Source organism: Delphinus delphis, chromosome 5 (assembly GCF_949987515.2).
Source record: "Delphinus delphis chromosome 5, mDelDel1.2, whole genome shotgun sequence".
In the NCBI taxonomy this organism is placed as follows: Eukaryota; Metazoa; Chordata; class Mammalia; order Artiodactyla; family Delphinidae; genus Delphinus; species Delphinus delphis.
In genome coordinates this window covers 49,060,243-49,082,831 of record NC_082687.1, presented here as the reverse complement: position 1 = coordinate 49,082,831, position 22,589 = coordinate 49,060,243, and the positions used below count along the sequence as shown (strand labels likewise).

Sequence of the window (22,589 nt, the reverse complement as noted above, 5' to 3'; positions counted from 1 at the left end):
TCTATCTTGGATTATATTTTCCACTGTATTATAGTGTCTCAAATATTTTCATATCAAGTACATAGTTTTTCTAAATATAAAAATATACTTGTCCTCATATGATAAATAATGTGGTTAACTATAAAAAATTTAAGTTCAGTATTTTCCCCCAAATGATGAAAATACTGCTTCACTATCTTCAAGCGTTCAGCACGTTTGCTAAGAACTCAGTTATTTGATTTTCCTTTTTTTTTTTTTCCGGTACGCGGGCCTCTCACTGCTGTGGCTTCTCCCGTTGCAGAGCACAGCCTCCGGACGGGCAGGCTCAGCGGCCATGGCTCACGGGCCCAGCTGCTCCGCGGCATGTGGGATCCTCCCGGACCGGGGCACGAACCCGTGTCCCCTGCACTGGCAGGTGGACTCTCAACCACTGCGCCACCAGGGAAGACCTGATTTTCCATTTTTTATTCCCTGTCTCTGGCAGTAACTGAGGATTTTCTTTTTATCCTTAGAGTTCTGAAATTTTGCCAGACGTGTCTAGATATAGGTCTTTTTCCATTCATCCTGTGTGGTATTAGATGGGTTCCTTTAATCTGAAATTCATTATCTTTCTCTGGCTCATGATATTTCTTCAATGATTTCTTTCAATATTTTTCTCCTTTCCACCTTCCTGTTCTTTACTTCTAGAACTCATATTTACAGATATGAAAACTTTGTGATGTATTTTCCGTACTCTTTTTCTCTCAATTTTTCCAGATTTTTTTTCTTTCTTTTTTTTTTTTGCTTCACATACACAGAGTTCCTCCTCTTTGGCTCCAAATCAACAACTCAGTCTTGATTCATGCTAAATTGTTATTTAACCCATCCATTAAAATTTATCTTCATAATTTTCAAAATCTGTCCTGGTTCTCTGCCACTTTTTCAATGAAACTATGATTAATCATTGCAACATGTTCTTGAATCTTAGTAAAATACATATTACACTTTTTTTTCTTTGAAGCTTTCTTCTGAATTTTATCTGAGGTCAGCTGTTCTTTCTTTCATCTTAATCCTCTTCCATCTTTATTCTCCTCAACTGTCTGTCTGTTTATATTGGCATAAAAAAGATTATTTTTGGCTCTCTCTGAGGTTGTTCGAATTTGTTTTCCCAAATGGTGTCTCCCTTAAATGGGAGGGTAGTACTATTTAAGCAGGTATCCCAGAAAGGTACCTAGACAGGAAGTTAAACTTGCTGGGATCCGCCAAAACGGCTATTCTCTGAAGAGGCATGCTTCAGTGCCTCTGCTTCTCTCTCAGGTTCCAACACCTCAGATGTCCTACTGAATTGCTAATCTACTTTCTTAAAAGAGAACAGTTAGACTTCTGGCCTGAGGGCAGGCATGACTGCCACCAGGGCTGTTAAGACTGGAGAAAGGGCAGGAAGGAGGTCCAACTAATGCAGCACTTTGGAAAATAATTCTTTAAAATTCTTGATTATTACCCAATTGCCCACTACTGTTCTCTGTACTTGTTGACTCCAAGCTTGGAGTCTTTCTGAGGTTCCCCTAGGAAATCCTGAGCTTACCTCTGGTATCTTGAGTTCCAGTTTCCTTTGAGATTTTGCTGTCAATCCAATCCCATGAACTTCCTATCTTCTTCATAATTTCTTGTCCTCTGATGGTACCTGTAGTGGACTGTCAACTGCAATTTTACTGTTCAACACACATTCTCCCCGGTCCCTTTTTCTAGTAATATAATCCCTCTTGTCCGTGGGGAAAATATTACATGTGATTTGGGTGGAGGTGAGTCTTCCCAGCTACCACTGGGGTGGCCATATGACCCAGGTCTGGCTAGAATAATATCCCATCCCCCCTCTCCTCTGGCAGCCATCTTTGCCTGGCTGAAAATAAAACTAATACAGAAGAAAAGAGAGACTAAAATGTTGAAAGAAAACCAGTACTGATGATATTATTCAAATATGGACTTATCCATTCCTAAAGATGGATCTTCCCTCCTTCCCCACACACATCCGAGCACATATAAAGCTACAGAGCTAATGAAGTCCTTTTACTCCTCTTTAAGGTAGTTTGACCAGTGTAATAACATCTGTCCCTTGCTTTTCAAAACTGTGGTTTAGTTCAATCTTTAAACCATATAAGTGGGATGTTGGGAAGAAAGAAAGTTAAAGGAATGTACTCAATGCACCATATTTAAAAGAAAAGTTAAGACAAAAATTGTAAAATAAGCCAGAAGAAATAAAATTAAAGCTTTATAGTTTGGTGTTAAACACAGAATGAGGAAATAGCTATAAACTTTATTAAGTGCATCCTATCATTTCCTAAGACATCCTTCATACCTCTAGGGAAAGAAAAGCATATATAGAAACCAATTATCTCTTAACTAGTTTTTTCTGAGTCAAGATTCCAATGGTTTCACAAAGAACAAAGGAAGAAAGACTGGTAGTGATTTAAAATGTTCTAATCTATTATATATCCAAAGAAAACTCTCTGAAAGGTTATATAGTGTCCACTTCTGGAAGAAAAATTCTTTAGCTTTGATATGATTATTTGAGGAGAGGTATGGAAGGGGTTGTTTACTTTTTAATTTTAGAGGTGATAAAAAGTACAGAAGGTCATTGAACTCCTCAGTGGATGAAAGATGAAATCCAGTACTCATCACCTAAGGTAAATAATTCACGGTTCATAGACCTATGCCTCAAAAGTTCTAGCCTCCTGAAATTTGCAAAATGCTGTATGTATATATTTAAGTACATATGAGGGAGAAGGGGTCCACAGTTTTCATCAGAATCTAACTAAAATCCATGACCTAAAAAAGGTAAAGAAAACTGCTCCTGACTGGAAAAGAACAATGACAACTTCATTCAAGAATTACATTTAACAATTAAATACAAAAAAACTAAGTAATGAATACCTCCAACATATAAGACAGTGTACTAGATATAGAGATTATCTCCATTCTTTAGAAAAACTCTGTTAGAAAAAATTATTAGTCCCAACATGGATGAAGAAAATGAGGTTAAACAGTAATTTTCCCAAAGTCACAAAGTATTAAAGCAGGATGCAAAAGTTTCCCAACTTGATTTTAAACTTTTTCCATATAATGTTTTTTTTCCAGGAGAAATATTGGAAAACAAATACAAAGGCAATGGGTTATTTTATAATGGAATGTAATTTTATGTCAGGCACAGAAATTGCCAAGTATTCACATGCCCGGGGTTTAATGAAACTGGAATCTGACCCTTCAATTAAGATTTTCAGGGAAACTTCTGCTTCTAGTAGTAAGGTCAGAAGCCCTTAGTATTTGATTAAGATTTATGAATCTTAACATTCAAGGCTGTCTAAGCCAATGAATGGCTCCCCTTGCTATTCTTCTGGGCTCCATGGGAAACAAAACGAAGTTGCTCATGCATGGAGACAAAAAGCTGCAATACCAAGCCCATGTTTTTTATGTCTTGGCATACAAGATAAGAGGATCTGGTGATAAGGATAAAGTAGGCAAGAACTTCTACATATCAAAACACCTCCCACATACCTAAAACACATTAACAACTTAAAATATATTCCAGAACACGGCTCTGGCTAAGAGAACCCAGTACCAGAGTTTGGGTTGGAGCCAGCAAACTGGGTCGAATAGTGGAGTGGATCTTGGACTGAGAGGTGGTAATACTGGGCAGAGTAAGAAAAAAAAAAAGGAAGGAAAGGTACAAGTGAAAGAACAATCCACAAAGTAAGTTAGGGATATGTTTTCAAAGTTCTGAGACTTAAGGGGCTTCCCTGGTGGCGCAGTGATTAAGAATCTGCCTGCCAATGCAGGGGACACGGGTTCAAGCCCTGGTCCGGGAAGATCCCACATGCCGTGGAGCAACTAAGCCAGCACGCCACAATTACTGAGCCTGCGCTCTAGGGCCTGCGAACCACAACTACTGAGCCCACGTGCCACAAATACTGAAGCCCATGCGCCTAGAGCCCATGCTCCACAACGAGAAGCCACCGCAATGAGAAGCCCGCACACCACAACGAAGAGTAGCCCCCACTCGCCACAAGTAGAGAAAACCCGTGCACAGCAACGAAGACCCAATGCAGCCAAAAATAAATAAATAAAATAAATAAATTTATTTTTAAAAAAAAGTTCTGAGACTTAAGAAAACAGCATGGTCAGATCTTTGCTTTGATATCTGGCCATTTTATCTAGAACCACTGAATCACCTGCTAAGCCTACAGCAGAGAAGTCACCGAATACGGCTTGCCTCATCATTCCCAGAAAAGGAGATAAAAGAGTAAGAAAAGGATGTTGACTTTCCCATTACTCTTATCTGTCCCTCTTTATTAACAGTATAATTAAGTAGTAAAAAAAACTTTAAATTCTGGGGGAATTTAAGAATATATTCTATTTAAATACTAAAGATCTAATGAATCCAGGATATAATCCTAAAAGATCATTTAACCCACACAACTATTATTTGTGGAATCTTCATTACAGAATCCCACTTCCTATGCTAACACCGGCTCCACCTAAAATAAATTAACCCACATGCACAATTACAGCTGAAGAGTTTTATTGGCAGTCTATGAATTCAATAAAATAATCAAATTAAATGGAGTCAGGAAAGAAAATAAAAGAGTCAGATTTTTCTAACTTACAGATTTTAAATTGTATTTTTTAAAAACAACCAAACATATTACTAGTCAGTAACCCCATTTTTACAACACTCTCCATTCTTCCTCAAACTTCAGTTTTAAAAACTAATATTTACGGAGACTGTTATAGTTCACAAATGTTTGCACACACTTAGCTAATCTGACCCCCAGCAAAAGAAGGTATTATGATGTCCCTCTTAGGTGAGGCTGAGAGATTTAGCTTGCACATCACACTTACTTGACAGCATGAATTGAGAGATGTAGTAGGGTCTAAGACAGCATTCTTTTCACTTCACATTTTAAGAACTTACTGTAAAAGAGGTCACCTACAAGGTATCTATTTTCACTTGACGTTCCAGAAAAGGGGAAGAATAGTATACGATTCACTCACAATCTATGAAATCCATCTCAAGATCAATCACATGAATTTTTCCCAAGATGGAGTTAGGGAAACAACAAGATGTAACAGAACAGAGCAACATTAACTACACTCCTATAAAGTCTTTTTTTTGAAGGGTGTGGGGTGCAGTTTTATAATATGGTGTTCTAACCGACTCTTAAACATACCAGGACTATTACTGCTTATGTATAATGACCCAGGCGTAAGTCATAAACTAGAAAAAGATGTCATTCACACAGATCTGTAAAGATGACCAAAATGCAACATGAAATAAGCTAGTGAGTTCTACAATTTATACAAAACATCTCTTGAGCAATTACTAGGGAGACCATGAAAGAGTAGTAGGGAGGCAGTGAACTATAGAAGTTAAAAAAAGCAGACTTTGATGTGAGACTGCCCATGTTTGTATCTTATTTCCATCATTTACTGTGACCTTGAGCAAGTTATTCTTTTCCCTGATTTTTTTTCAACTACAAACTGTGCATAATATTATTATCTACCTCTTAGAGTTGTGAGGGTTAAATGAGATACTATACATAAAGCAATTAGAACTGTGCCTGGTATATAGTAAGCACTCATTAAAATACTAGTTATTAAAATACTAGTTATTGAGGTTATAATTACCCAATGTTCTAAGTGTTATGAATACTTTCAGGGAAGAGGTGATATTTTATCTGGCTCTTAATGGGTAAAGCAGCTATCAGAGTGACATCCACAGAGAATAGATATTAATGGGGCTTGAAAGCTGACATCTGACATAGCACATCCTAAAACATACTAAACCACTACAAAACCACTGTAGTTTTAAAAATACAGTGCTCATACACATAACAAAATGGGAGTTACAGGAAGAGACCCATGTACCCTTGGTCTAGCACTTTCACCATTGGAATACATCCTACCAAAATACAGACACACATACACAGAGATACATATCAAAAAGAGTCCACTGCAGTATTGTTTGTAGTAGAACACTGGACACAGCCAAAACACTCAATAAAACCAGGGAAGTCATGATACCTGACAAGGGAACACTGCACAGCCATTAAGAAGAATAAGATAAACGATAAGTGTATTTATATGGGAAAAGTCTATGATAAGACCATTAATTTTAAAAAGAAATTTTCGTAATATTTTTATAATGACCCCATTTATGCAAAACAAAAATTTGTTTACACAAGTACACAATTTACATTTACTACATGATTTAATAACAAAAAAAAGATAATGCAATCTCCCTTTAAGACTCCACCAACATTAAATAAACAAACATCAGTCATAGTTTAGTAACTTTGCTACATACTTTAGCATAGGTTCAGTTTAAAAGATGTATCATCTCTTCAATAGAATTAAAACATCTATCTCAGGTCATATAGCAGCTCTGCTATTTTGGCATTTCCTGAATAGCAGCTGCATAAGTATTAAATTATTCCTGGTTTATTTGAGATATATTTTTAAAATATTGAAACAAAACTAAAGAACACCAGAATGATAATGCAAGAGAACTAAAACACATTCATAGTTTGTAGATCCTGCTCTAATAGTGTTATGGAGGTGTTCAAGTCCAAAAGGCAGCCTAGTTAAGGCTAATGACATCACAAATCAATAAGAACATGGTACAGATGCTGGTGCTGAAGGCACCTTTACTTCTTTAGTAGAAATCTGGAAGAGAGGGAGGGAAGAAAGGAAGGAAAGAAGCCAACCCTGCTTACAGGCTTAACAGGCAGTAAAAAAAAATATATATATATATATTTTTTTCAAAAGACCACTAAGTAAGATGAAAAATATGGAACATTACTTTGTTAACCATAAAACCCTACAGATGTTAGCTACTTGTCAAAAAGCACAGGAAATTGCTTAGTACAAACAACTAATTTTAGTACGTGGGCCTTAAGGTTATACAAATACAATACATATAAAGATATACATACTGAGCAGATATAACCCAGTCTATTGTTCTATTGTCTAAATATATGAAATAAAGGTAGTACTTCAAATAGTGGGAAAGGATAGATGATGAAATAGCTAAATCAACTGATTAACTATTTGGAAACATAAGACTAAGTTCATGTCTTCCTCCAAAGCCAGTATAAATTCGAATTACAAGAATTGAGTGTAAAAATTAACAGGCACAATAAGCCAAGAGGTGGAAGCAACCCAAATGTCCGTCGATGGATATATGGATAAAACAAAATGTGGTATATATACATACAATGGGATATTCAGTCTTAGAAGGGAAGGAAATCCTGTTACATGATACAACATGTATGAATCTCAGGACATCATGTTAAGTGAAATAAGCCAGTCACAAAAAGACAAGTACTATATGATTCTACTTATATGAAGTATCTAAAGTAGTCAAATTCATAGAAACAGAAAGTAGAATGTTGGCTGCCAGGAGTTGGCGGAAAGGAGAATGTAAAGTTGCTGTCTAATGAGTAGAGAATTTCAGTTTTACCAGATGAAAAAGTTCTGAACATCTGTTACACAACAATGTGAATATACTTAACATTACTGAACTGTACACTTAAGTGCTTAAAACAATAAAATTTTTGTTGTATTGTTATTAAATTGTTTAAATTATACACAATTAAGAAGTACACACTAAATTACTTAAGCCACTTAAAAAATTACTTGACTATAAAGAGATCAAATAAAGCACTTGATCGAACTTCTAACAACTCAATGGCAAAAACAGTTAAAAATACAACATATAAGACTGAAAGGAAAAAGGATGCATATAAATTAAATCTATAAAGCACAAATTTTATAAGACTGATGTAAGAAGGAAATTATCTATAGTTTCTCCCAATAAATTTGAAAATCTAATATGAAATGAATAATCTCCATAGAAAATATAAATCAAAAGCTTAATGAAATCAAACCCAACAGTATGTTAAAAGAAAACTACATCATAATAAGTATCTCAAACACAGGTAATTAGGAAATTTATTATTGCAATTCATTATATGAAGAGATTGGAGGGAGAGGAAGAAATGATCTTTTCAATAGATGCCAAAAAAGCATTTGACAAAATTCAGTATACATTTCTGCTAATATTTAGTAGGGTAAAAGAAAGAGATATACTAAATTGATAAAGGATTATACTTAATAGTGACCCAACAGCACTCCCATTAAAACAAGGGAAAGACAAGGATAGCCTATATTACCACTTTTATTCAACATTTTGGGCCTGTTCAAATCTGATGCAATAAGAGAAGAAAAACAAACGACAGATATAAATACTGAAAAAGAGACAAAAGACAATCATTTATTGGAGTCAATATAACATCCTAAGGCCAAGTTAGAAGTTTGGGCTTTATTCTAAGAGAGATGAGAAGTCAAATAACAATTTACATTTCAGAAAGATTAGCTTAGTTGTTGCATGAATAATAAATGGAGTATGGTGAGACCAGAAGAGAAAGCTAGGAGATCAAATTAGGAGGCTGCTATGAAGTCTAAGTAAGATAATAGCCAGCACTAGGGTAATGGCAGCAAAGATGGAGAGAGATGGCTCAGGTGGGAATGACCTCTCCTAGTCCACCTCCAAGATGGAGTGGAAAGACATGATGTAGGCCTGAACAAAGAAATCTTCTTCCGTAGTAGAAGTTGCTGGTTCAGCAATGGACACATGACCCAAACTAGGCCAAAAAGAATATTTCAGGAGCCAGAAGTGACTTTTTTTCTTATATTGCTAGCCATAAGGACAATGTAATCCTAGAATTATATTGGTGTAAGTCTTTAACTATCCCCCAATATCCACACTCCCCTTTTTCTTTTAGTAAAACACTTCTCCCACAAGTTGTATCTGGGTATAATGCCCATAGAGCAAGAGCTAGGTCCTAGGTATGGACATATAACTAAGTTCTGGCCAACAGGATATAACAGGAAGTAATGTTTGCAATTTCTTGGTCAACTCCTTAAAAGGAAGCTATCTGTGCTCACTTTTCTAGTTCTTATTTCTCATGGGCTGTGTATTAGTTTGCAAGGGCTGCCTTGCAAAATACATAGACCGGGTGGCTTAAACAACAGCAATTTATTTTCTCACAGTTACTGAGGCTAGAAGTCCAAGATCAAGGTGTCAGCAGGTGTGGTTTCTTCTAAGGCCTCTCTCCTTGGTTTACAGATAGCCGTCTTCTCACTGTGCCCTCACATGGCCTTTTCTCTCTGTGTACACATCCCTGGTGTCTCTTTTTATGTCCAAATTTCTTCTTCTTATAAGGATGTCTGTCAGACTGGATTAGAGCACACCCTACATGACCTGATTTAACCTGTCACATCCTGAGATACTGGGGGTTAGGGCTTCAGCATGAATTGTGAGGAAACACAATTCAGCCCACAATAGGGTGAAACATGGACATAATGCTAGTAAACCAGATTAGAACTTGTAGATGAAGTCAACACTCTAAGGCACAGCTATTCAATAAAACTTTCTGTGATGATGGAAACATTCTGTATCTTCATTCTCCAATATGGTAGCCACTAGCCACATATGATTATTTAAATTACATTAATTTAAAATTAAATAAAATTAAAAATCCAGAGCCACATTTCAAGTGCTCAGTAGCCATAATATGGCTAGTCACTACCATATTAGACAGCACAGGTTAAGGGATGGTGTAACAAAACAGTAGAAACTTAGATCTACGAATGACATGAAGGACTACCCCCAGATTATCACATAATCTACCCTGTTTGAACTTCATGTATTTTGGAGTCTCTTTGTTCAAATAACCCATCCTATACCGTAACTAATACAGTAAGTTAGTAGTGGAATGCTGCAATAACAAATTCCTAAAAATTCTGATAAGGCTTAGAAGACAGGTAGCAAGGAAGCGTATCAGGCTGGGAAGCCAGCAAGTCTTATGCAGTAGCAAAGCATCTTGTAAAACTCTTGCCTGCAATAACGAGTAGGGCACATCACAAGACTACCAGGTATGGAGCTCCAAGAAAAGCAATTAGAAAAACTCAAAATATTGATGTGTTAGCTGTTTAAAGAATAACTAGAAAGATCAACTCAACTATGAATAAGGCAGTTTGTAAGCAGAGATCTCTCTGAGAAGATCTCTCAGTAGCAAACCCTACTCTATAACAGTCTAATTTGGGGTCTCTCAAGTTTGGGAAAGGCAGTTGTTTCTGCATTCCAAACACAAGGAGTTAACTTTCTGACCTCAGAGATTCTTTGTCAGACAGTAACAAAGATCAGGTACAGGGTGTTTCTTTCCCACCTATGATGATTTTTGATGTGTCAAGTTGGTTAGGGTAAACTAAGAGGAAAGAAGGGCAACAGCCATTTGGTAAATACTTTCTCTCAGTTATTCAGACACTAATCTAGGTGCTGCTGTTAGAGGTAGGGGGGCGGGATTTGCAGATATAATTAAAGTCCCTAATAAGCTAGGGTGATCATCCTTAGTGAGCTGGACCTAGTCAGCTGAGCTCTTAAAAGAGACTGGATTCTTCCTGACAAATATGACTCCAAACACCAGCTGAGTCTATAGCTGCTATCCCTTCACCGGATCTTCCTTTTCTAATTGCCTATGGAGAACAGCTTCAGCATATGCCCATGTGTTCCAGCCTGCCTGAGCTCTTACCTTTTCAACTGCTTACCTTACAAATTTTAGATTTGTTAGCCAGCCCCCAGAATTGTGTAAGCCAATTCCTTGTAATAAATTTCTTAATATATACCTATCTATCTATCTTTCTACCTATCTATCTATCTATCTAGCATATATAAACCTCCTACTTGTTCTGCCTCTCTGGTTAAATCCTGACTGATATGTCACCGAAGCCTATTATTTCAGATGCCCTCAAGGTAGCCAGGTAAGACAGGGAGAAAGGAAAAGGCCTAGTAGAGAGAGAAGTAAGAGAATGAGTTGATTTCAAAATAAATATGACAAAAAGAGACCTGCTGTAGTTAATATCACATGGTACTGACTTAAAGAAAACAGAACAGAAATCTATTAAATGTTTGAGACAGATTTACCATCAAACCACATTACTGGCCTATAAAACTCTATAACTGAACTTTAAGTAACCCCGCAGCCCCTAAATGTATGCCAACTGGTACAGTGCTATAAAAGTTTTGCAATCTCAAATGCCTACTACTTCAGATGTGGCAAAGGAAGATAACAAGGAATAATCACCAAAGAACAAAGCCAAGGACACACACAATATTCAAAAGGGCATTCCTCCCAGAGAGCAAAATCAGAGTTTAACCAAGGATTTTACATAGTTGCCAGGGCAGTCTTCTCCTGTCCAGAAGGATTTCATTGTTACTATGGACCAATGACTGCTGTCTACTTACTCCTTCCTTCTCCAAAGAAGCTGTCATTATGATTATCCTATTCCTATTCACCACTGTACAATGGGTTGGGCAAAGGAAGGATAGATACGTTTTTTATTATTTTACAGATTACTGGACTGAATTAAGAGGACAAGCATTATGTAGATATCCTACACTGTGAGCTATATGTAGTATCCAGATGGGACTTTGGATTGATTCTCTTGAGGAAGAAAGAAGACTATGTGTTAGAAGAAAGGTTTGTACAACTGTTGGGTGGCCAGAAGTTTTAGCCCGGTACTCAAGAAGAAAGGTTTATATTGGAGATATAAACTTGAGAGTCATTAGCAAATGCATATATAAAGACACAAAACTAGATAAAATCACCTAAGAAGTAAGCAGATAAAAGACCAAAAAGGGCCCAGGAATGAGCAATGATGTACTAAATAACCAAAGGATGTACAGTGAAGGGGGTGGGAGGAAGCAAGAAGACCAAAAAAAGCAGCTAGTAATGTAAAAACAGGAGAGGGGGGTATTACATTAGCAAAGAGAATAGCACTTTTTAAGAGGCAAGGATTGGTCAGCAAGGTCAAATGCTGATGAAAAGAGTAAATAAGAAATGGATAAACAATTAAATACTATATCCAAAAAGATATCCATGTATCTTTGGGAAAAAAAGTATAGAAGTATCAAAAGAAAATATCTAAGAAATTTTGTTTAAATACTGGGGTAAAGAAGGAGTCATAAAAGAATAATTCATCTTACTACAAAAAAATAAAAAATTTTCTACGTTGTAAAAATAATGTAAACAGAGAATATGTTGCAACAACACCGTGAAGGATTAATACCCATAAATATAAACAGCATCACAAATCACTAAGAAAAAAAAACTCTAATAGAATAAGTAACAACTGTAATAATAGATAAAACAGGAAATTTTCAAAAGAAATCCAAATAAAAAATAAACAGGAAAATTTGCTCAATGTCAACAGTAATAAGGAAAACAAAAACAAAACACTATTTTTTGTTTAACAGATTTTAAAAACTAAGATGATCAAATCCAGTGGCATTCTTACACACTGCTGATGGAAGTAAAACTTGGGAGCATTTATCAAATTAACACGTGAATAACCTCTGGCCCTTAAATTCCATTTCCAGGAATCCATTCCAAAGAAATACTTTTATACTCAAAAATAACTGTAAAAGGATGTTCACTTCAGCAATGTGTATGTGATAGCAATGTCCTGAAAACAATCTGTCTACCAACATAAAAGATCAAATAAATTATGAACATCATACTGTGAAACATTCATAAGTAAATGAGAATGAGCCAAATCCTAACATACTCTCTCAGACACCCCCCCACACACACACATACCCACACCCACACCATCTCTCTCATTCAACTCACTCTCACCAACAAAGAAACTAGACCATTTGATATACACCAAGCTGTTAGCAGCATTTACTCTAAGAGTTGGATAAAACCTTCATGTATTAGAAGACTCTTTTTTTTTTTTTACAAAACAAGCATCACTAGTTTTTATAGTTAAATAAATACGTAATCATTATCTGAGGAAAAAAAGAATGCAAAGATGATTTCAAATAATAATGATTAATTCTGGAAAAAAGATTAGATGATTTTTGTATTCCTTAGATATTTTTTGATTTTGTCAAATTTTCTACAAATATGTGTAAGTTTCTACAAATATGTATGCTTAATTAATTATGTTTAATTATAGAAACACTGTATTTAAGATCTAATTTAAAAGATATTTGACATTGCCCTGTAACTCAATTTTTCATATTCTAACCCATCTCTACCTGTAGCAACCGTAAGTATACTAGTATAGCTACCTCTTTTCTTACTACAAAATCTTCAGGGTAAAATTAGAATGAATGTTTCTTTGGTGTAACTTAGTAGTCAAGGACACTCTAAAAAAGTATCACATAACAGGCCTCATCTTAAAAAAAATTTTTAAATAAAAAAAAATACCCCAAATTAGTGAGTATTCCAAGAGACACTCATAAAAGATGTAAAGTCTACACTATCAGTATGCAAAAACAGAACAATCCCTATAATGAGACCAATTCTAAAGGCACACAGATACACTGAAAACTGTTAGACTCCCAAGTAAAGTAATCATACAGGATTAAAATCATCCTCACAGTTTTAAATTATTATTAATTTTGTCTCAACAAGATTTAAATTTTATGAAGCTGGGAATAATGTCTCAATTTCTTCAAAACCCTCAAAATTCCGAAGTGATTATGCTAGGTCTCAATAATGCCTCTTAAATAAACTTAGTTAGAAAAATATACTAATAGTGATACTTATCTTCTAAAAATCATAAAAAACAGAATTCCATCACTGTGTTAAGTTTTCACGTGTGCAAGTTTAAAAGTTTTACTAACTATATAGAGCTATGATTTTAAATATAGCTAACTTTTTCATATTCCCTGAGAAGGAAATGGTTGAGATTATTATATAGTAAAAACAGCCACACATAGTAGATACACAATAAATGTTTCACAAGTAAAAGAATCCACTCCTATACCAAATCTCACACTAGTAAGAACTACACTAGAGGCTTTGCAACAGGACTATTTTTGTTATTAACTTCATATAAAAAACAAGAGGGAAATGTGGCACAGAGAAGGGAAAAGACAATAACGGGGTTAAAGACTAAACTGAAAACAGATTTGGTGTAACACAAACAGGAAGACTTCCTTTTCTTCTCAGGTTTCAGATTTAGGGCAATAGGAAAGAAGAAAAGGAAAACAGAACTTCATGTTAATGTTTTTTTATTCCAAATTCAAAACTGATGAAACCAATTTTTCCACAGATCTCTCTGAAATATTTTTCATTCAAATGTTCTTTAATTAAAAAACACTCCATGAGGAAAGACCAAGCCAAGAATTAATTTTAGGATAGGTCTTTTATTTCTCCACTTTTCTTTTCTGTTCCTTTCTTTTTTACTGGGGGGCAGGGAGGATTAAAAAATTAAAGATTAAATGAGACCAAATGATAGCTCGGGAGGGGAATACACCCTACCGGAGATGCACAGCTATAAACTAGTTTCATAAATTTGCCATGTCTAGTCTATACTTTCAAATAATCTCAAGAAATGAGAAATGAGTTTACTTATTTTCAAAATTGAAATAACACTAATACATGTTGTGACTCAGTTTGAGTAACTGGTTAATTTGAACATTAAATAATAAGAGCAATGAGAATATAATTAAGGATAATCAGCAGTCCTCCTTGATCATGGCTTCCATCCCTCACCCTCCAATCATTTTTAAACTCTCTCTCTAGAACTTCCTTAGTTTTAGTAATCATTTTCACGGTACAGCAGGCAGAAATATATATAATCTATTTTTTGCAGATGTATCTTAGCATTATTTAAAATTAGAATTATGACTTTGGTTATCTCTAATACCTTATTTAATCTTGTTTAACATTATGTTGAACTTTTACTGAAAAAGCATGCTTTGTTTCAGACCATTTAATCAAAAAAGCACATTTTTTTACCCATGACTCATATAAACCTATTTAAAATTTTCAATCTATTCTCAATAATCTTGTTGTCCATTCCCATCAGTACAATTCAATATGATCTATCTACATACTTTGAGAGATTTTATTATATATCAAAATTATCTATAAGAACACTAATAATATTGGCTCCAAAAGGAATTCCTAAAGTATTGTGATATTTACATGTTTTTCCACCTGACCCTCTTTTATCTCTAGTTTCACCCTGAAGTAAACGTAAAAAGTCAACTCTAAAAAGATCAGGTAATGTTTATGAGTTTCGTAGGATGACAGAAGTCAACCTAAGTTATGCTTTCAATAATTAAGTCTATATTGATTTTTTCATAGCATTCTTGGGGAAGATAAAATTTCCAGCATGTCCCTTTTCAATAATTAAAACCCTAAATTACAAATCATGATAAAATGATACCTATAATGCTCTACAATTCCACTTCCCCTCATGATTCGATAAGAATAGTTTCTAAAGACAAAAGAAAAAAAAGTTAAGAAGTAAAAACACCGTTAAGTCAGGAAGGGTATTTTGCTTCTGGGTGGCAAATGGATAGGCATAACTCTACCAGGAAGGTAAGGTTCCAAGCACTCGAAGGAGTATTCATATCTACCCATCACCTTCTATTCCCTAATGACTTTTTTTTTTTCAAAAGGCGAAAGCTGAAGGAAGTTAGTCAGATTTGGAATAGGTTACCATGGATGTTGGTGCCCCCTATCGGTCCTAACAAAAATATAAGTGGTATCAGCAGGCACTAATTCACATACCATTAGGAAGTAAAAATTCCTTTTTGTCTATGGTCAAGTACGGAAAAATTATAAGGAAGCTCATTATATCCACATTTCCTAAGCCACTAAATTATCCTTAAAAAATACAGAATATACTGTCATAAGTGCAAATACTCTCAAGGGCCTAAAAATCAACCTGCTAGTCAACTGATGGTCTAATCTGGATGCTAGTAGAAGCAGTCTAGCAAATAGTCTAGTGAATTTCTGGGAGTCAAAATGTACTGCTTTGATGATTATTCAACAGTTAAAACTTTCACAATACTAACTCCAATTAGGTTGGTGAGGTTAATGACTAGACTAAACTGAGTAATTAGAATCCCATAAAAGCATCTGACAGGGGTCCACCATAAATAGCTGCAAGCAAGTTCTGTTACCTTAAGACTTGAGGTCCAGGGACTTCCCTGGTGGCGCAAGTGGATAAGACTCTGCGCTCCCAGTGCAGGGGGCCCGGGGTCCGATCCCTGGTCAGGGAACTAGATCCCACATGCACACTGCAACTAAGAGTTCGCATGCTACAACTAAGGAGCCTACGTGCTGCAACTAAGGAGCCGGCGAGCTGCAATTAAGGAGCCCGCAAGCCACAACTAAGGGGCCCGCCTGCCGCAACTAAGACCCAATGCAACCAAATAAATAAATACATAAATATTTTGAAAAAAGAAGAAATCTTTAAAAAAATAAAAAAGACTTGAGGTACCAAATATGTCCAAAGTAACTAAATAAGATATATTTATAAACTATTTTTACTTCGGAGATCTGACTTCACCAAATCCTAGCAAAGGTAAGACGCTATGACTTATTAATAACACACATGGTACAGTGCAGTAGGAGATAGAGAGATATGTAAGACAAGTTTTCTGTCTTTGGATCTGACAGAACATAGCAGACTAGATGAAAATGCTTCATCGATTAAAAGGCAAAATATGAGAATTTAAGAGAAAAGAGAGTAGGCATAGGGCTAATTTACCAGAAAGATAAATCTGCAACCCCCTACTTCACAACATAAATATGCTTTCTTCATTACCACATTACCTTAGAAGCAAGTTTCCCAATTCTAAACAATCCATATAAATGCTCGCCTGATTTCCCACAACCACGCAGTGAGAATGTTTCAAAATAACAAGGTAGGAAGGAGGGAGGAGGTGGTCATATACTTCTGAGTATGGTATCTAATGAAAGTTTTACACACATACTACAGGTTAAGGGAAGAAAAGAAGAAAAACAACAACAACTTATAAGCACCTTCAACAAAATCTTGAGTTTAACTCCAGGGTATTCACAGCCTATCCAGACCCTAAATTAACATCTCCTATTTAAAAGGAAATTTTTTTTTTCTAAGATAACCTTAAAAAGCGTAAGTCTTGAAAGGCAGGGAGAAGCAAAAAGATTGCCTCTAAACAAGGTGGTTTTCACTATAAAGTTTCATTCTGTTAGCAACTGTTAATTCTAAATGGTGGAAATATGAATATATTTATCTGTACTTCTCTGTATTTTTTTTTTTTAATGAGCTTTTCAGAACAAGAAAAGCAAAGCTCAGGGTAGCTAATTTGTCTTCAGTGGTTGTCCTACTGCCAAAAAGTATCTTCCCCTATGCCATCTGAATTTGTTTTAACTCATCTGAAATGCCAACATCACTGATGTCGTACTCAACATCACACGGCATACCAGAGTATGTGAATGAGTGAATGAATAGGCAGGCTTTGCTTTGAATCAAACAAACACAGGTTAAGTCCACTCTGCCACTTATCAGCTACGTGACCCTAATGAAGTTACCTAAATAAAACCCTTCTAACCCAGTATCTTTGCCTTTAAAATGAGTATGAATATCCCCTCCGAACATCTGTATACTTCTCATATACTTTATTCAGGATATACATCTAACCATTTGCTTTCACTCTCATACTTCCTCAAACTTATATTTAATCATTGGTATATTTTTAAATCAATGTCTTAAAATAGTTTTGCTCACCGTTGCTTACTCAGTACAGTAAAACTCCTACCATATAGTAGAAACTCCAAACATTTATGAATAATGAAACAAATATGACAACACCTAAGGGTGAAAATGGGAATACATGAAAACTGTATTAACTCATTTAATTCTCAAAACAATGCTATAAGATAGAATCTACTATTATCACCATTAACATATAAGGAAACAGGAGAGAGGTTATGTAACTTGCCCAAGATCACAAACGTAGTGTGTGATGGACCAAAGATATGAATCCAAGCTCCATCTAATCGGAAATCCACTAATCGGAAAAGATGTGCATCACAACTTTTATGTTAGGAAATACATTTCTATTTTCCATATTGGTTAGTCACCCACTGAAAGCTGAGAAATTACTGCAATTTTCAGTTTTTGATCTAAGGTTTTGCATCAGATTGGGGAGGTGGGTAAAGGAATATCTGAAGTTACACAAATTATCTAAAACATGATTATCCTTATTCTGAAATACTGAAGAGAAAATCCAATTCTCAATAACCTACGCTAACGTTTAGTAAAAATTAGATTCTTTTTCTTGAACATTCAAATAAAGCTTTTATTTAAATTGAATCTCCTTTCCTTCCAGTGTTCCCTCTTCCAGCAGGTATACAAAATATCCAGCTAGCGTTTCATCGAAGTAAACATATATATTCTTGTTAAATTATCCTCCACTTTTGTAGGTTAAATATCCCAAAACTATAACCTTTCTTACTCCTTCTTAACCTTTCAATGATTTTTTTATTGGAAGAATAATCTCAAAGACGTTATCCATATTTTTCATTGTGTAGCCAATAACAGAAAGGAAGTAAGTACAATTAAGTATTAGCCACAAGATTTCCTAGCTCTAGCAAGTTAAACTTCTGCTAACATGTCAATAAAACGGTAATGAAATGAAAAACACTGCACAACTCATCCATTTAGCTTATAGTGTACAGTGACAATTACGTTTATTTATTTCTCTATTCTGGTCAAGGATGGAGGCAGGTGCAGAGACATACTGTCCTCCTGCCTGCTTATCCCTCATCATGTACCTGTATAGATTTAAACAAATGGTTGTGCTTTCTTCCACTTATTTCTCCTGACTCAGCTCCATAACAAATGACAAACCCACTGTTTACACCACTGTACAGAAGACAGAATAAAGCATATTAAAAACAAAGAAAACACTCCCCTAGTTGATCAGTCAACATATATCATTCCTATCTTCCAAGGAAAACAAACCCAACTCACAAAACTAACACACCTACAAACTTAAGCCTATTCTACATGATTTAATGAATTACTAAAAGTTTTGCTTATTTGGCTCAATTCCAATGGACAGAACTATCTAGGTATGTGAAGTTTAGAGAATAATATTTCAGTAAGTACTGCACTCAACTTCATATTAAGTTCCAAACCAGAGCTTGATACTTTATCCGAGAATTTAAAATCTTAATAAAATATTGGTATTTTGCCCATAGCTGCATGATTGTGTTACCTTGCAATTGACGGCCTAGTTTTTGAAAAAGGTCAGGAGGGAGATACAGGGAATAAATTGTCATGAAAAGTATACTGGTCTGAATCATTAGAAAACTCTGACTTCCACTTTTGCTGTTACCACCACAACCAGTTTCCTTAAAAAAAAAAAAAAAAGTCTCATTTTTAAAATAAAAGGGTTAGATGAGATTACCTCTAAAATGTTTCTCATCTCTGTAAAAATAATACAATTGAATGATTCTAACTACCATATAATAGATTTTACTGGAAATAAGGATCCTGTCACATCCTTCTCTTCACTGTTTCATATGCAGGCTGAGCAACACACTATCCTGAAACACCCAACTAGGTCAATACAAAATCTATCACTACAAACCTACCCTTAGAATTCAGTAGGCTAAATGAAATAGCAGGGAGTGTCCATCTTTTTGGTATACACGCACGAACTATTTATTACATCTCTACCGATATAACTTCATCCAGTCTGAGGTCAAAGAGAATCTAGTCTTCTACTAACAGACAAGTCTCAAATTCTTTAAAAGGTATTTCCCTATTTGAAATTAGGGAACCCAAGTTCCAATAATGCAATTTTCGAAAAACCAGTCTTTTACCAAAATTAGCTGTGCTTGTGGAAAAGAATAAATGGCAAGTGGTACTTCTAGATAATTCAGTTGTTCTCTCTTATAAGTTAATTTATAATCAGCCTTTAAAGCTGCTTTCCTTCTGCTGCCTTAAGTTACAACTTCTTTCTTCAGATCAAGATTTTCAAGCTTCCATTTCAGGGAGTGGACAAAAGAGTTACAAAAGAGCTGCTAACTAGTAAGGCTAACTCTTCTTCGCTTGTTCTCAGTATGGTTGGTATGTTTTACTGAGTTTTGGTTAAATGGTCTTCTTTGAAGAATGAGGTCCTGCAACGCCGCCTGTCTGTGGACCCAGGAAAAATTATAAACAGTTATTATGAAACCAGATCACTAGGACAAACCAAGAGGCCTTCCTATTCCAACTCACCACAACCAAGCCTGGCTCCAAAGCAGACTCTTCAGCTGCCTGACGTTATGTGGAAAGCAACAGGGCCTAGCTTAATTCTTCCTCACCAAGGAAGCATTTGAAAATGTAAGAGTATGTACATGTAAGGATCAAACATATTTTTCATCCACCGAGTTACATATAAATGTATATGGACATAAGATCAGTTCATCCAAAATCCTTGAGAGATTGAGGAAGTGAAGGTTACTTCAGCAGCCACAATAGTTATGAAAAAAAAAAAACCTGCAGCAGAACAGTATGGAAAAGTACAGCTTCTCACGTGTCTCTCACGTACACAAATACCTAGCTCTGAGTCCATTACAACCTTGCCTCCCCCCAAAACTGCTCCCCTCCACCTCACAAGTGGGAGAAATGTACCAACCTCCTAGTCGTTCCTCACGAAACTCATCTACCTATTATCTTACCCCTCCAGCTTTGGTCCCGCCCCCGCCCCAGGAGTAACACGGCCCTACTGGCCCAAGGCCGACCCCGCCGGCTGGGCAAAGAGGGAATCTAAGCGATTCCCTCCATCCTAAACCGAGTGAACCATGCCAGGGTAACGTGCTGTTCACCAACTCTGTGCACTCCGTGGTCCTCCCACCCCCACGTGTCAGCTACCCTCCCCCACATGTCCACACCTCACAATTTCGGCCGGGGAAAGAAAGGGGGCAGTGGAAAGCCTGGCCCCTAAGACAGATCAAGCCCACAGGAATCTGTCCCACCGCAAGTCCCCTCCCACCTTTGGCCCCTACCCTTTACGCTCCCTTCCTCCCTCCTTCCCTTGAAACCAGGCCCTTGCCTCAGAAACCTCCTCTTCCTCGTCGTCGTCGTCCTCTTCTTCCTCGCTGTTGTTGCTGCTGGTGCCGCCGCCGCCGCCGCCTCCGCCGCCGCCTCCACCGCCGCCGCTGTTGTCGCTGTCGCTGCTGCTTTCGCTGCTGCTGGGGGGTCGGCAAGTCCGGTTACGCTTGGCCTTGTGGTGTTGCTGCGGCAGCGGCTTCTTCTTCAGGAGCAGGTCGCAGACTCGCACCATCCCACGAGGAGACGAGGCCGAGCAAGCCCCGCTGCCGCCGCCGCCGCCAACGCCGCTGCCGACCTCCGCCGCCGGTGCAGCCGCGGGGGGGCCCGCCACAGCCGCCACCGCCGGGGGGCTCCCTTCTCCCTCAGCTGCCGCCGCCGCCGCCGCCACCGGAACCGTAGCCTTCTCCATCTCCGGGGAAAGAGGGAGGGCGCGGACGGGGGAGGGGCGTGGGGGCTACGCTCTACCGCGATTTCGGCCGCACCGGGACCAACACAGCGCTCGGTGCCGCCTCCGCCGCCACCGCCTCGGTCACCTCTACTGCTGCCGCCGCCGCCGCCGCTCCGCCAGCTCTCACCTCGTCTCGCGATACTAAGGGCGGGGAGCCTGACGATGGGAGGGAGGGAGAGGGAGGGAGCGTGAGGGAGCTAGGAGGGGGTGGTTAGAGGCGAAGAGGGAGACCGGGGTGTCGGGAGATCAAGCGGAGGGGAGACTACCCAGAGTCGGGGGAAGTGTGCCTAGGGCGACTTCCGATGGGGGGACGCCAGGGACAGAGGAGGGCCGCGGTTACTGCCGTAGCGCCCGCTACACCCGGATTGCTTCTCTTTCCTCGCTATTTCCCCCGCACACAGCCCTTCAGACCTCCCTTCTTCCTTCCTCGGTGATGACTAGAACGCAGCCGCAGGCGGAAGTACGGATGACGCCATCAGTCGTCGCCTGAGCGGTGGCGCGCGGGTGGCCGAAACACGAAAGTGAGATTTCGAGGGTCGGGACTTGGGCCCCCGCGGGCGGGCAGTGCTGCGGTGCTGGGGGCGGGCGGGCAGGCTGGAGAGGAGCAGCCTGGGCCGGGTGGGGAACCCATACCGAAGCACGGACCAGACGCTTTGTTAGCTGGAGGCCCGGACTGCCTGATCCGGGAGGTGGAGCCTGGTTCTGGACTCTTGTACGTAGTTTCGTTTCTGGCCATTTTTTTCTACCGCCAAATGGTGAGTTAGGGCTGTGGATCTTGAGAGATGGCGTCGTGTAAAGGAAAGAGCCCACTTTGACTAAGTCTTGGGTCAGACTTCCTGAACCTGAGTTTACACCTGTGTAACATAAAGGAGTTCGACTAAGTGAAGTCTGAGATCACTACGACTCTGAAGTTTCCAAGGGGAGAAAACAGGAGAAGGAAGCAGAATCTGTGCCAGACTCTGCTGACGATTCAGTGAATGACCTCGATTTTGTCCTTCCACCCCTCACCTACTCAGCTTTTTATCTGTGAAGTAAGCATCATAAGTAGTCATCCTTGTCTGTGAATCTCTTGAAAGGAATATTGTGATGGGGGTTGTGAGTTCAGTTGTAGGTGTCTGAAGAACTTTCAGGACTTTTGGAATAATAACGTAGCTTATTGAACTTAGATTTATGCCTTTCAGGTTCAATAACACAGTAGCATAAGGAAAATGAAGGAAACATCAAA

General features: G+C 37.8%; 1 protein-coding gene and 1 long non-coding RNA gene across 12 annotated transcripts in view; one reads left to right on the top strand and one right to left on the bottom strand.

Annotated features, from left to right (window-relative positions):
* Window positions 1-21,447, bottom strand: part of ANKRD17 (ankyrin repeat domain 17) — a 161,249-nt gene extending 139,802 nt beyond the window's left edge. For 7 of the 8 annotated variants that reach the window (XM_060012396.1, XM_060012400.1, XM_060012397.1 and 4 more), the window contains exon 1: window positions 20,918-21,447. In XM_060012396.1, coding sequence (XP_059868379.1) covers window positions 20,918-21,325 — 408 coding nt within the window. In that variant the 5' untranslated portion in view covers window positions 21,326-21,447. Of the gene's footprint in view, window positions 1-1,543; window positions 17,115-20,917 lie in introns of those variants that run through there. The other variant, XM_060012402.1, reaches the window with a different exon arrangement.
* Window positions 21,448-21,829: 382 nt separating this feature from the next.
* Window positions 21,830-22,589, top strand: part of LOC132425916 (uncharacterized) — a 124,143-nt gene continuing 123,383 nt past the window's right edge. For all 4 annotated transcript variants that reach the window (XR_009519541.1, XR_011246477.1, XR_011246475.1 and 1 more), the window contains exon 1: window positions 21,830-21,885. This is a non-coding gene — a long non-coding RNA (uncharacterized lncRNA). The remainder of the gene's footprint in view (window positions 21,886-22,589) is intronic.